The 15237-nt window shown below is 48.0% G+C and overlaps 1 protein-coding gene across 4 annotated transcripts in view; it reads right to left on the bottom strand.

The window, feature by feature from the left end:
- Positions 1-2219: 2219 nt before the first annotated feature.
- HNF4A (hepatocyte nuclear factor 4 alpha) overlaps positions 2220-15237 on the bottom strand; it is a 28816-nt gene continuing 15798 nt past the window's right edge. For all 4 annotated transcript variants that reach the window (XM_069806388.1, XM_069806396.1, XM_069806380.1 and 1 more), the window contains exons 4-10: positions 13208-13314; positions 10500-10659; positions 7105-7188; positions 6428-6583; positions 5908-6144; positions 5108-5230; positions 2220-4475 (exon numbers count right to left, since the gene is read on the bottom strand). In XM_069806388.1, coding sequence (XP_069662489.1) covers positions 4333-4475; positions 5108-5230; positions 5908-6144; positions 6428-6583; positions 7105-7188; positions 10500-10659; positions 13208-13314 — 1010 coding nt within the window. In that variant the 3' untranslated portion in view covers positions 2220-4332. The remainder of the gene's footprint in view (positions 4476-5107; positions 5231-5907; positions 6145-6427; positions 6584-7104; positions 7189-10499; positions 10660-13207; positions 13315-15237) is intronic.

The following is a 15237-nucleotide window of genomic DNA, read 5'->3' as shown; positions in this document are numbered from 1 at the left end:
CACACCTCAATTAGGAATGGGGAGAGGGATTTTAAACATACCCACACCTTACCCTTCCTTCTACAACCTCTCTGAGTGGAAAGGGGTTGTACAGTGTGTGGCCTGAATTCCCAAATTGGTTGGTGATATTTGCACCCAGCCTTGAGGGACTGGCCAGCCTGGCACACAGAATTGCCTGGCTCAGCAGTGCCACGTTGCTGAGCCGTCCCTGCTGCCTCTTGTTCATCACTATCTGTGCCTGTGTGTGTACTTGCAAGTTTAATAGCAGCAGTAGTTGCTTTTGTCAGAGATGGTATGCAGGCCATAAAACTCGTTTGCCTTTTTTTTTTTCTTCCACTGAGATATGAAAGCTGTGGAAAAGGCTCCAAAGCCTGTTGGTTATTTCAGATGAAGGTTATGTAAGGAATATGAAAAGAATGCATTTCATAGTGGCCAGAGGACCTAAAAATACCACTTTCACAGATCTTTGGTTGGACATTGTGAGAAGATTTCACGGCTGGAGATACTGCTCTCCAGGAAATCATCCTTAGTCTAGGTTGCAAGCACAGATGAGGTCAGTAAAAAGCTCTCATGTCCAAAAACAACGTAAAGAAGTTGTGTCTTAAAGGCCAATACTAGCTGTCTCTATGGCAGCCACCTCCTGTGACATAGGTCATTGCTTGTGGGCTCCAGGGAGCCCAGCAGGATAAAACGCAGCCCATGAGTGGCAAGACCAGTGTCTCAGGGTGATTCCAGGCTGGAGTGACAAAAGAGGTGAGGGTTGGGATCAAGAACGCCACTTAAGGACAAGGCTGTCTCTGGGGCAGTTTGTGGGTTTTTTTCCAAGTAAGCTGAATCCAGCAATAAGAAACCTCCTGTAGGTACTGCACTGATTTAAGATTAACCAGGTAAAGGGCAACCTTGATAGAGCAGTTCATGGGAAGGAATCCAGGAGAATTTATTGCTTCAAAGATTTGATATTACATATATGGAGTTTTTAGGGCATATACCCAGGTGAAACCAACCATGGGTCACATGGTTCCTGTGACAATCAGAGGAGTCCTGGTTTTTATTCCAGTTTAAAAAGAAGAAACTAACTCCTTTTCCTTCTCTTGACTGGACTAACCACTCAGTCGTTATCTGAGATAACACAGGTCCTGCAACTGCCTTTTCTGACCTTGTTCGGGGATTCAGCGGTGGCGTTGGGGCTTTGGGTCATCACGGGTGCACAGGTATTGAGGACATGTTATTTGAGGTCTGTCCTACTCTCCTGGGTCCTTGGCTCCAGACTGGAGGCAGGCTTTAAGTGCTGTCTCCACATGGTTCTCACAGTCTGAATCTCATCCTTGCATCTCATACGTGCTGACAGTTTTCACCAGTGTGACTGTCACTGGGAGGCCACTAGATATGCAAGTGGGATGGAAAATCAGGCTGCTTCTCATCTCTCATACCTGGGATGAGACTGCCTACCTCATTTCCCATGGCTGGAGATGGGGGAACATGAGGGGCATCTCCTGCAGGTCAGAGCTAAAAATGCTGGATGTTGTTCCTCCCCAGATACCTAATCTTTACAGCCATCTAGACCTCTCTCCCATCTTCCTATTATCTTCGTGGGCATGCTACAGCTGAGAGCAGGCTCCTGTGATCGGAAGAGCAGGTCATCAGGAGCCTTCTTTAATTGTCAGTGTATTTCTTCACCTTTACAACCAGTGACAAATTGACTTTCACTTTATCGTCTTATTGTGCCCTGTAGGCTCAGTCTGCCTTTGGCTGCACCTGCTGCCAGCAATACATTGGCTATATGTGAACCAAAGCAGAATCATCACCCCAAAGTGCTCAGAAATTACCTTTGAAATACAGGAAGGACTTAAAAATGAACATGTTTGAAATGCTAATAACATATTTGGGCTTCCTTTGCTTGGCTTTCGGAGTGTGGTTACTTCAAGTCTTTAAGCTCCCTGGAATCATGAAAGCAAATATTTACTCTCATGTTTGTTTTTCTTTTAATGAAAATTGGGATTGTCATTCAATCTTATGATTCCAGCACACATGGCTTCAGGACAGACACCAGCTAACATTAGGCTTGCCAGGAAATAGTGACAGCTGGCGACAGCATCAAACACTTGTTTGGGCTTTTTCCCCAACACACATATGCTTTGTGCTCAGACCAACAGGGAGGTGAGCCCCTTGATTTAAAATAAATCTTCCCAGAAGAAAGAAATCCATCTGTCTGGGAAAAGTTAGAAAATATTTTTGCATTTATTTCTTTTTTTTTTTTTCATGAATACAAACTCTAGTGAAGAAATATTCCTCTGTTTCCATTGGAAGGCAGTAACCAGCAAAAATTAATGTACAATATCGAGGAATGCTTGGTGCAAATGGACCAGAAAGGATTCCCCACAGAGTATGTCTACATACAGGAAAAAAGGTTGCTGCAGTTGGAAAAGACAGCCTGGTTATTATGGGTTTTTTGCATTTAATCTCCCAATTATAAATAATCAATATGATTTACAAAATAATTTACAGAAAATGATTGGATTCATCATTACAATAAATTACTCAGTACGATGCCACCAGCATTGAGAGATGATACAATGCTTCTGACACCATCAGCACAAGGTGAGGTGTTTCATTTTTGCATTGGAAATCAAGGGACAGACCTGCAGCTCCTCTGGCTGGGCTGGCTCAGATTCGTCCCTGCCAGGGACCTCTCGGCAGCCATGGTTCCACCAGCTTCATCTTCCCGAGAGGCCAGCGCCCCACAAAGTCTATGGTTAGTTAGAGCTGCTTTTGCCTTGCGCTGCCAAAAATTACTCTAAGCCTGAATTTGTGCAGGGCTCTGCGAGCTCCAGCCCTGCTGGCACCCAGATAGGCATGCGCTGGGAGCGGGAGGCTCCTTTCCTGGTTTCAGCTCTAAACCAAAGGTCAGATCTGCAGGGTTTTGGCACAGGCAGGCACAGAGAAACGGGGACTGTGGCAGGGAGGGAGCAGGGCAGGCGGGTGTAGACCCAAGGCTGGGGCAGACCCAAGCGGCTTGGGTGAGACAGGGTCTTTCCTTGACATCTGTTGTTCTTCTCTGCAGGACTCAAAGCATTGTGGTTTTGAGGTTGCTGCCCTCAGACCCTCTGAGGTCTGAAGGAGCCATAATGAATTCTTATCATGTTATGAAAACCTATAAATCTGTTATCAACCACTCTAAGCTGAAGGAGTGGCATTGGACTGGACAAGTAGATTATATGGCATATTTTAGCATTAAAGCTGGGTCTGAACTGAGATCCTAGGTCATGATGCTCCCAACACTTAGGCAGCCCAAGACCTTGGTCCAACCTGTGAAGCTTGGGCTCTTCTCACCCTCACAGGTCTCTCCCCTTCGTATGTCCTTACCCCCGCTTCCTTCCAAATAGGCATCAAGTGGTCGTCTTCTGACAGCTGAGAGGCAATAGTGGGGCCACTGATATTTTGGGCAGTGCTGCCCACCGCCAGCCTGTATGGGGATGACCTCATCCCATCAGCTGAAATCTCCTGAATCCGGTGGTCCCCCAACTTCCCAGTCCAGGTAGCAAGGAGGCAGTAAGTGGTGTAAGGGAAGGATTTGGCAGTGGTTGCCTCTTTGAGCCTTGTGGTGGGAGGGTGGTCATGGCACAGAAATAACAAAACCCCTCAAAAGGCAGAAGGATCCAAATAGTGGAGAATCCTCATGGGCCAGACTTTGCCCCAGTATCAGCTGAAAAGATTTGTTAGACCCGGCTGGGGGAGTTAGTGTGCTGGAAGGTGACACCATGCAAAGACCTGGGACTAGCCAAGGCTGAGGAGTGGTTCTGCCAGTAATGCCTGGGCAAAACCCGTGTGCTTCACCTTCTGTAATGCTGTGATGCTCCTGGGGGAGCTTCCATCTCCATCAAGTTTGGCTGGACTGGGGACTGTCTGGGGAGATGGCATGGCTGCGGGAGGGAAACCCTCCATTCACATAGCACAGGGAATTGCTTGTTCGCAGGGACTGGTGTCTGCTGAACCAACGCTGAGAGGTGGCAATGGGGTAACAGCCAGGTGCACTGTCCCCAGCCAGTCACTGCAACCTCCCCACAGAGGGAGGCAGAAATCTGGCCCTTCTAACAAAGACTGAGGGTTTCAGTAAGGCTTCAGCTTTAGTTCTGGGACTCAGGGCTGCCCGTGGCACACGCTGTCCGTAGCTGCAGGAAGACAGCTTTTGGTGGTGGTGGACTAGTCCAATAAGCAAGTCTGTGTGTTTGCACCCATTGACCTCTGGATGGCTTCTCTTTTCACAGTGACAGAGTCAGTTCAGGCTTTTGTCCCACACGGTCTTCTAAATGAGGCCATCTGGTCTGCAGATTGCTAGATGACCTCCTGTTTCGTGATGGCGGGTTGCGGGATGGAGGTGGGCTGTTTTGCCACGGTTGCAATGGCTCCGGGCAGCAGCTTGTATTGCTCTGGTCCTGAGCCTGCAGGTGGAGATGGCTGTGGAGTTTCTGGAGTAGCTACAGAGAGAGAAACAAAATTAGAAGAGAGCCTCATGGACCTGATAGCACTGGGACCTATCCTCAGTTGTGCAAAGTTCAGGTGTAAGCAAGGCAGAGGCTCTGTAGCAAAACCATAGCTTAGGCACAGTTAGATGCCCTGGAAGAACCACAGTAATGAACATTGAATGAGGGGAGCTGCTGGCATTTGGACCTGTACTGGTCACTTTTTTGGTCAGCTGAGGTCATCTCAGCCCAAATTCCCAAGTAGTGGCCCCATGTGGTGGCCCCAGATTCCCCTGTGTTTTTGCAGAGGGCAAAGTGAAGTGTGTCTGAACCATTCAAGGGAAAGAAAGCCTTTCCATTGATTTCAGTGTGGACTGGATGGGATCACTCAGCCCCTTAAGGGCTATATAAAAGTTACAGTCTGCCAGGGAACATTTTGTTGAATCAGTTAGTCTAGCCTGATCTAATCTAACCCACTTCTCTGTTTGTCTTTCTCTCCTTTCTGCATAGGAATTTCTCACACACTCATTATGAGAGATTTTGTCTCGCATGGAAATTTTCCTTGTGTGGTAGGAATTACCTCCACAGGCACATTGGAAAGCTCTCGGTTTCTCCTGGGAGCTCTCTGTCTCTCTGGTGATACTCACACATCTGCCCGTTGTGCATCTGAGGAGGCATTGTGTTGGCCACAATGACGTTTGTTCCCAGGTTCTCCTGAATCAGATGAGGGTGCAGGGGGTGGTGAGCATGCGGTGTTTCACTTGATGAGCCTGAAAATGTGCATAATACATTAGTTGTCACAATGGCAGGAGACAGTTCAGATGGGCAGACCCACTGCACCAATATGTCCAAGGCTTTGTGCGTGATCAGCTTGTGCATATGTGATTGGAGCACACCCTTCCCATTTTCCTCCATGGATGCCTTGGGCTTACTAACCCCTGCCTTCTGCCTGCATTTCCGCTTATACAGGATCGTATTCCTCTCTTCCTGAGTCACAGCTCCATCTAAAGAATAGTATGGTGGCAACTTTTCATTTTGTTTTGTCCCATTGGATGCTCCCACTAGAAAATCTGGGACACTTTCAACCTGAGCTTTCAGACCCTTTTGTTTTGATGACGCCCTTCTGACACAGAGAAGGATTAGTGAAATGGCTGGCTGATAGGAGTTTGGGGGTTGCACAGCAATGCTTGTCTGCATGCAGAGGGCTGGGGATGCCTCTCTGTAAATAGATGCACAGCTAATGCATCTCTTTAGGTGAGTAGAAATGGGGGACCCTTTGTTACCACTGCCAATGATAGGGGGAGATAATTTTGTGTGAGGCAAGGGCTGACCTGCATACAGGCTGTCTCCACCTTTTTCAGGTAGGAAACAATGGCTATGGAGGTTCTCAAGGGGACAGTGATCAGGGAACACTAAAAGGCCTCTTGTAGGACCCTCAAGCACTCACCTCCCAGCAGCATCTCCTGCAGCAGGTTGTCAATCTTAGCCATGCCGAAGAGCTTGACAAACTGGATCTGCTCTATCATCTGCCAGGTGATGCTCTGCAGCACAGGCAGCAGCAGCAGCAGCTCCCCAAAGCGGCCCCGTGAGTCGTATTGCCGGTCATTGATGTAGTCCTCCAGGCTGACCTGCACCTGGTATCGCATCCGCTTGATCTTTGAGGGGTCACTGAGTCCTTTGGCATCTGAAATAACCCACAAAACAAACTATCCAGGCTGCTTCCCTAGGAGCTGCCCTCAGTAATAGCATCAAGTCTGGGTGCAGGCTGAGGTGAGCTGTCTCTGATTCTCTATCCTTTGCTGTAATGGATGTTTTTTCTCTTCTTAGGCTGACTTCTCCCCTCCCTCTAAGAACAGTTTGGCCCAGAGAGGAGACCAGGCAGCATTTCCACAACTCAGGACCAGTATTAGTTGGCATAACCCAGACTAGTCCCCTCTGATGGTAACCCTCACCAAGCTGGAGCATACCTGGGTCGAAGAAGATGATGGCTTTCAAGCAGGCATATTCATTATCATCTATCTGCAGCTCCTGGAAGGGGAGGACCAGCTCATCCAGGATGCGGATGGCTACGCGGTTCACCTCTACCAGTTCGGGGCAGTTCCGTGGGATGATGTGGTCGTTTCCTTTGGACAAGCAGCACAGAGACCATCGCCTTGTCATTGCCCAACACTTATCAAGGGCGTCAAGGCGCTCAAAACCCAAGTAACCAATGCTGAGATAATTTTGAGGGTGGACTTAAGAAGTTCCTCCTTCTGCCCCTTCCCTGGCTCAGCCCGCCAGAAATGCTGATCTGTGTTGCCAGAGCAGCCTCTCCTTCCACAGGAGTCACTCAAGCGAGGAAAAGCTGACTGAGGAGCAAGAGCCTTTTTCTCAATCACACCACAGCCTGCTTACACAAACTGGGAGGGGCAGGCAATGTGAATGTTGATAGTCCCCCAACTTTGCCACATGTCATGGCCTTGATGTGAATGTCAGCCAGGCCTAGCTGCACCCAGAGGTTGTGCTAGGCTTGCTAAAATACAGAAAAGCTCAAGCCACCACCCTGCAAAACCGATGCCTGCAAACACTGAACTACCCTCTCCTTCACCCTGGCAGGGAAGCTTCACAGAAGCTGATGGGCCGGGAGCAGGAGTGCACTCTTTACCTAGCAGCAAGACATCCTTGAACACCATGGACCTCTTGGCAGCTCCCAGTAACAGATGTTCCCCTGCATGTGCTCGCAGCAGTGCTACCTGCAAGGGCAGGGAAAAGTTATCTGGGTGATGCAGAGACAGAGACAAAGCTGTGATTTCACATAAGCAAGAGAGAAAGCCCAGCATTCCTGTACTGCGCTCAAGGGTGGGGAGTGAGAGCCCCTGTCCAGTCACAGTCAGAAAAAGAGGTCAAAAAGTGGTTTACTCCTGTGCATAAACAGCTATAAATCCAGCAGAACTAGTAGACAGCACCTGAAACATCCCATATTCATGGCACATGTCATGAGCAAGAACGTGCTAGATTGTCCCAGGACCTCAAGCCAGCAGCGGGACATGTTCACAGTAGGCCGTTTGCAGACAAGGCAACTCCTCCCAAGTGCAGAACCAGGAACCATGCTCCAGCCTGGGAAGTGAGCACAAGTACGATCCACTGCTGGGGACAGTTGCTGTCCCTCTGGGCTGTGCCCACCTCCCACTGAAATCACGCTTATGGGGACCCACGTCCACCTGGCTGATGGGGTCATCCTCTGGCCATTTGTTCCCTCCGCAGCAATGGGCATTTGGGCCAGGGAAGCCAAAGGGATGTTTTTCTGCCCTGATGTTAATGATTGAAGTGTTTCATTTTACACCCTCCAGTGGCTGCTGAGAATGTTCTGAATCTTTTGCCCTCCTTAAGTTAAAAATTTCAGAGATTTAGGCAGAAACAGAAGTTAACGATTGGACAGCCTGACACAGAGGCTTCTTAATGTCCAGCCAGGAGCCTCTGCTGGAGAAAACAATCATTAAACATTAATGGAGAGATTCTGAAAAGTGTGTCCTGATGGGAATGGTCCATTTTTCCAGTGTGTTATCCCTCAGCATCTGACAAAGCCAAGAGAAGTCTTATCCCACCGGAAATGCCAGGACAATGTGTCACCCGTAGAAGAGAGCTCTGGTTAGAAAAGATGCTGATGTCTGAGAGAGGGAATTTTTTTTGCAGAGGGTGAAAAAGAGTTATGCAAAATAAAGAGAGTGGTGGTCCTTGCAGAAAGACTGGACACAGGATGCCTGGAAACCTTTATCTGTATGCCAAAACCTAGCCTCTCTCTATCGCTATCCAAACATGGGTGGATGTGTTAGCCAAGCTGCTTGTAATTACCAGAGCTGCAAAAAAATGAGCTTTCCTATCTGACGAAACTTTGAAAAGGATGGAAAAACTGTGAGTCCCAAGGGGGAGCAAAGCCCTCACATAGAAATTTCCTGCCTAATGCAAATTCAAGAAAGCTCAGTTTGAAACCACTGTTTTTGTTTCCATAAAATTTGCTTGTTTGAGCAGGGTTAAAGTAAATTACTTCAACAAGGCAAAACCATCTCATTTGATATTTGTTCTTGCAGTGATCAACCTGAGATACAGCATCTCATTGTGAACTAGGATAAACATAAAAGTTGTAGCACAACAGAATAGAACTTTAAATTTGAAATGAAATGGCTTTGCCCCACCAAACCCAGTACTTTGACATTTTGGTGCAGAGGAAGAATGAGGGGTTGGGTATGACCTTTCCGTTAAAAATGTTGGCAGAGATTATTCATTCTCAGGCAATATTTTAATGACAATGTAACAGTGTTTCCCAACATTAAATGTTCCCACCAGACATGTCTTGACTGGCTCTCAGGACCCTTGGGCAGCTGGCTTGCACATAGTTTTGTTCATTCCTGCTCGCTGGCATTTCTGTCCTTCCTCCTGCACTCCCTTGAGTATCTGCTGCCTCTGTTCTTGTACTGTCCTTCAAAAGCATGGGTGGCATTCATTGGTTAATTTTAATGCAGCACAGTCTTTCCTCTCAAGCCCTTTGGGACGGATTGGGAACTGCTCATGACGAGGGGTGGCTGGTCATAACAGAAGACCTATTTCAGTTGAGACAAGCCTTTGGAGCCTACTGAGAGCAGCCTCTCCTCTGTGGGAAGGCAGCCTTCAGACAATGTCATCATGAGGCTTTTTCTTCTTTGAGAAATTTTGCAGCCCCACAAATGTAAAATGAGCTCACGTGGAAATTGCCGTAGTTTGCAGAGTTATTAACCAGGTTTACTGCCCGTGTTCCAAATGGCACAAGGATACAATGGGTTATTGCAGAGCTGCCCAAGCCTCCGCTGGGCTGCAGCCTGTTTGCTGTGTAAATGTCATTGGCCATTGGAGTTCATTTTGTTTTTCATAATTTTTGAGTTGTATTTGCCTTAGGAGTTTAACAGATTTCTTGCCAATTTATACGATTTAGCACTTACACACAATAGTAAGGAGGGAAATACGCTCTGTGTTAACAGCACTGAATTCCCCAGGGCTTTGTGCTGCTGGGTTATTACTGAAGATCTCAGTTTTAGGATTTAGAGGGTTTTGATCAGCTGGATGCTCTCACTTTCTGGATATCCTTTTTCCTCATGATGTAAAAATTATCTCTATATCAACAAGGCTGGAGACTGATCCTAGCTGAAGAAGACCCATGCTGATTTTGTGACTGAATACTGGGAAGACTGGAAATACCTTCCTACCTGCAACAGGACCTGTGCGGGCTACTGCCAGAAGTTCTATACCCTGCCAGAAGTGCTATCCCTTCCCTCTGGAGCCTCCTCACCATCCCCATGTGCTGTTCAAGGTGGGGCACACATCATGTCTGCAACATCTGCTGCAGACTTCAGACTTACACAGGAGACATCTCCTTGCATCTCTTTGAGGCTGCCTGAGATCCTGCGGTATAGTTTTACAAAGGATTTCAAAGCCACTGTGCTTGTCTTGGTTATGGAATCAGCAAATATAATTTTAGTAATTTGTGTTACATGCAAATATATTTCTGCTTTTTAATTCTAAAGAGAGATTTTCTTATTGCCTTGGGAGAAAACTAGTATTTAGTTTTAGTGATTCAACACCCAGGGGAATGGATACAAACATATCCCCAGGCAAGAAGTAGAAAGAAAGATAGACAGGCAGATTTGGTTTTAAGTCTTGAGCAGACCTTAGGCTAGAAGTCTGTCCTACTAAGTCTGATTACACTAAGTATTTGTATAGCACTTCAGGTTTTCAAAGTGCTGCACAAACTATAATTAAATAATTGACTGATAGACCCATGCAAAATGCACACCTGATTGTGTACCTAATTTGAGCTCAGTGTTATCATGACTGTGCTCATCGACTGATTAGCTGCACATGCAAATGGCCTGTGCTGGCATTGTATGGATGCCGTTCCCAATCAGCTGCAGCAGTCAGGATAACAGAGTTGACAATGCACATTTTCTTTGAAGGTCCCAGCTGCCTGGCTCTCCTTTGGCTCCCCGCTGCCTTCCCCAGGGTGGAGCAAGGTGGGGTGGAAGGGGGGACTTGCCTGGTCATCCAGGGGCAGCTCGCAGAAGGCAGGGATGTACTTGGCCCACTCCACCAGCACTAGCAGCTGCTGCTTCATGGACTCACACACGTCAGAGATGTTGGCAATCTTCTTCCCTCGGATGTCTCCGTTGATCACAGGAACTGGGGATGATATCTGGAAGGAGAAAAGAGATCCTTCAGCTTTCAGTGCCACAGAGGAAACAGACGGGAAAATCCCCAGCCCATAGGTTGTTTTGATACAGACTCCACACCAATGATTACTTTTTTCTGTTGCGCATCCAGCCCCCAGAATACATGGCCCAGCACAACTCAATTAAATTGAGATCAACTTGGGGATCTGTGAACATGCAATGCTTCAGAGCTGAGTCTGTGGATCATCTTGGTAATCTGTCATGTCTTAAATAGACTGGAAAGCGCAGAATGTTTCTAAAGCCAAGGTCTTCCTCCCACTGAACAAATGTGCTCAGTCAAGATCCAGGAGGGAACAGAGGGGCTCGTGTAGCAGTCAGCCTCACCAGTAACGAGGACACATCGACCCAGTGCTGCTGCACAAGCTACTTGGTCCCACCAAAGGGCAGAGAACTGCTCCCTCTTCCATGCTGCTCCAGAGCCAGTGCTTGGCCAGACCTGCCTTGTCCGCTTTTGACAGGAGACATGCAGGCTCTACTTATCCTCCTGTCTGAGTCAGCATGAGCACAAAAAGTCTCTGCTGAAGGTAGCTTTGCAGGTCTGACATTGCTTTCTGTGAGCGCCAGGTCATTAATATTTGACATTACCCAATTTGAAATGCTAAAGACAGACTTTAAAGACAACCACCTCCCACCTCCCGCCAGCTTTTAGGCCCTTTTGGCAAAACTTTGCATGTGCAAACATGCCCACAACACAGGTCGCATTTTTTGCGTGGCAAATTATTTGTGATTGCAGAGGCAAATGGGGCCATTTCATTTGTGAAGGACAAGTCTGACAACTCTGCAAGTACTGTCACACAGAGCTGGAAAGAATATGTCCCCCTAAACCAGGCACCCAACCTCCTGCCCGGTTCTCATGCATAGCTGCTCACCCAGCTCATCTAAAAATTTGCCCTTAGTCACTACTTTATCCTCATGCTTCTGTAAGCAATTAACTCAACCCCATCACTGCCCTCTGCCTGCCCTCTCTGCTCTTGTACAACATCAGCTCTTCCTGTCCTGTTCCTGCCAGCATTTTCAGCTTGGACCCTGCCAGCCGCCCCAAGGAAGTGGAATTCAAATGCCATCTGCTTTTTTTTTTTTTCAGGTTGCATTACCTGGAAGCTTTCCAGCTCTCGAGCTATTATTGAATAAATAAGATTGTAAAAATCTCACCATGTATTACCCTAATCAGAGAGCCCGGAAGGCTTAGCAAATAAATAAAGACCTCTGAGTGAGTGACCCGAGATCTTGGAGAAGGCAGCTCCTCAGCAGTATCTTGTTCTAATTAGCTAGGCACATAAAAGTTACCAATTACCATGCTGGAGCCTGCCTTGTTTAATGAGTCGCTCTGTGCTCTGTGGGAGAGCAGGAGCTCCCCTGGATTTGACGATGGTTGTAGTTTTTATCAGCAGACCCTGCTTCAGACTTGCATACGAAGCCACTGCAGGACTCAGAGTCCCAGAAATGTCCTTCCGTTGTAGATCTGGTGACTTGAGACCCCATTAACTCACACCTCTGGGAGCAGCACCAGTATTATTTTTATAGGGTATATAAATATATTAGGGCCTGTGTAGGACAAGGTGAGGCATGGGATGAGATTGGATATGCTTCTCGTGTACAGGATTGGCCCTTGGCCCTACCAGCATATCCCCTCCTCGGGGAAGTGGAGCTTACAGCCTGAGTCCTAGCATGGAGCCCAGAGCACAGCATGTCCTGTCCCAGAGCATCTCCCGGGGCAGCCTTCAGGGTAATGTGACCCTTGAAGCAAGGAAGAACACAGACTGCCAAGTTGAACCCCTCTTCATTTTCCCTGAGACGAGGAGTGCTGTTCTTCCCAGCTTCCATGAAGAGTGGCAGCTCTTGCCTCCAGCACAGCCCCATCCTCATCACTTGTTCTTGCAGACAAATCCTCCCTGCAGCCTGTGTGCTCCCATCATGTCCTGTGTCCTCCCAGAGAGTGCTGATCTGATGTACACTGTTTGCAATATCCAGATTCTTAAATCGCAATCATCTTTTCAGGTGAATGCTCTAGGAAATAAGTCTTGGCAGTATGCTTGTGGAAATGGGGAATTTCAAGCAAACACTGGAAAGAATATCTGCATAAACCAAGTATGAAACTGATTCCTTGTGAAACTGTGCAGGAAGCCAGAATCTGAAGTTCCTAACAGCTGATGGGGAAGGAAAGCTGCTTGTGCAAGGCCAGCCCCTCGGCTGGCTTAGGCAGCTGCAGCTCCTTAGATTTCAATGATTCTACCCTATCTTCTTCCAGCAGGCTCTCCAGCCTTCATGTGTCCCATCAAAGCAGAACAGATTATTGCATATAATTACAACTGGGTTCTGGACCAAAGAGCATTAAAGGGATGGTTTCAGGTAACAAATAAATGCCTTTGAAAAACCAGTGTTGCGTTGGCAGGTAAATTACTTAAAAAAGAGGTGGTAATTTGAAGACTCGGCTATTAAATGCTCAACTGGCTCTACTGGCCAGATAGTGCCCGATGCTTTTGTATTTGCCAAAGAAGAAAGAAGAGGTACCTGTTGTGCCAGGACTTCTGCCTGCAGTAAGACACTGATGGAGGGCAAGCTGCTGTCTTCGTAACTTGATCTCCGGGTGCTGATGCGGTCCCGTTCGTTTTGTACAGCTGCAAGAGAGTATTTTAGCTGAGCTGCAGGTTGTTTGTGACAACGTACACTGAAAACTAGCACAGACGTTTGGCATTCCCCTTCCTTAGCTGCAGTTTCCCAGCTTCCCTGCCTGGCAGGCGGAGGTGCAGCTGCATCTGGTTTGTGATGGGATGCCTGCGAGAGCTGACTACATCTGGTGGTTCTGTTTTCACATTTGCTTTATTAGGCTTTCCTGGGACAGGATCATTACAGAACCCAGGCATCTGGTTCAAAGCCTGTAGAGTTCAATGGGAAGGTTTCCTTTCAAAGGATCTGGCTCTTAAGTTTTTTAATTTCAAGATACAGGGTCTGAAACGGTGGCCATGCTCACGCATGCAGCCCAAAGCTTATGTGTGAAATGGAGGAGTGTCTGCATGGCTTCTTTGTCTGTCCACATGACTTCTGTGAGCTCCGTTTGGGAAGCTCTCACACCAGATAGGTGCAGCTGGAAAACTTCCATCTAAGCTACAACAAGGAAGGAAGTGCGGAACAGCTCCTCCTTATCTCTCCAGAGCAGCAGAGCTCTCTCATACCTTATTGTAAAGAGGGTCCCAGGTCAGGTTTGGCCCCAGTGTGTCTCCCTGCTTGGTCTAGTGTTGAGGACCTGGGCTTTGAGTCTAGAGGTGGCAGCAGCCAGAGCAGAAGCAGTAGTGCTGAGCGGGAGCATTTGCCTCTCTATCTGCCACGAGGCCGTGGGCTGGCCATAACTCACCATGGCCACACCAGTCAAAGCCATCTGCTCAAATAAGGTATTGATGATGGCAGGGGAAACAGAACAGTCCCTGCCTTAGGCTGGTGGCTCTCTGGATTGATACGTTCTCAATGTATAAATCTGCCTGATAAAAAGCAATAATGAGGCTGGGCCAGAAGAAAAGCCCTGCAGTCAGCGGCTGTAAATAGGAGCTCTCAAGGTTATGCTGCTTGTTATCAGTAGCAGGCCCCTGAGTTCAGTCACGCCATGATGTTTTCCAAATGTTTGCTCAGTATTAGCTGGTCATGCACCTAATGTAACTTCTATTGAATATTAACAGACAGCAGCAAAGCTCTGGGCATGGGATGAGCAGACGCTCCAGGGAGAGGAGGATTCCTATGTTCTTCAGGTAAAGTCAAGCCAAGTTCCTTGCAATACCTCATCCCCTTTAACAGGGAAGAAATGTTCCCACTCGGAAGTGTTCCTGCAGGCTGGTGTTCCTGGGGAAGCTGCCCAGGAACCAGTAGTACTTCCGCATTGTCTTCAAGGACCCCTTTTCTCCAAAGTTTCTCCTCGAGGGGTTGTGAACTGGGGGGAGCACAGGGTTTAATTTCTCTACAGGGAACAACAGGGCCAAATGCCTCCTGGTTGTCCCTTGGCAGAAGTCAATGGGGTGAGCTCTGCAGGGTGCCAGGCAGCTCCTTGGGCTGCTTGCTCCTGGCAGTTTGTCCCTCCACCAACAGGGCCACCAACAGGACCACCAGCAGGGCCACCAGCAGGGCCACCAGCAGGACCTCAGCAGCCCCAGGTTTCCTTGCCACTGTGAATACTCCTGAGAACCACACAGGGCTAAACAAGGCATAAATCCTGTCCTGTTGTGTCTGAGTCACGGGGACCTGGAAGGGCTGCAGAGGCAGAGAGGCAGGGAAGTTGGTGGGGTGAGCCTGGGCCACGCAGGGGTTGGATATCTTTACTCGTTTCATATGGAATTAAATAGCCAAAATGCTCCACTTTGCTCTAGGTTCTTTCTGCTGCGGCTGCTGTATCAGATAAAACAGCTTTCTGCAGAGGCTCAGCAAGAACCTATATGCACATTAGGAAAAAAAGCGCAGAATGACAGGCCTTTGCCAGACTCGCCTGTGTAGCTGTGGATTTGATGGTGACTCTGGGTCAACAGCACTTAGAGCAGTTTTTCCCAAAGTGTTTCCAA

This window comes from Haliaeetus albicilla, chromosome 2 (assembly GCF_947461875.1).
Source record: "Haliaeetus albicilla chromosome 2, bHalAlb1.1, whole genome shotgun sequence".
Taxonomy (NCBI): domain Eukaryota; kingdom Metazoa; phylum Chordata; class Aves; order Accipitriformes; family Accipitridae; genus Haliaeetus; species Haliaeetus albicilla.
Note: the sequence above shows the minus strand (reverse complement) of the source record. Positions and strands in the feature narration are given on the sequence as shown.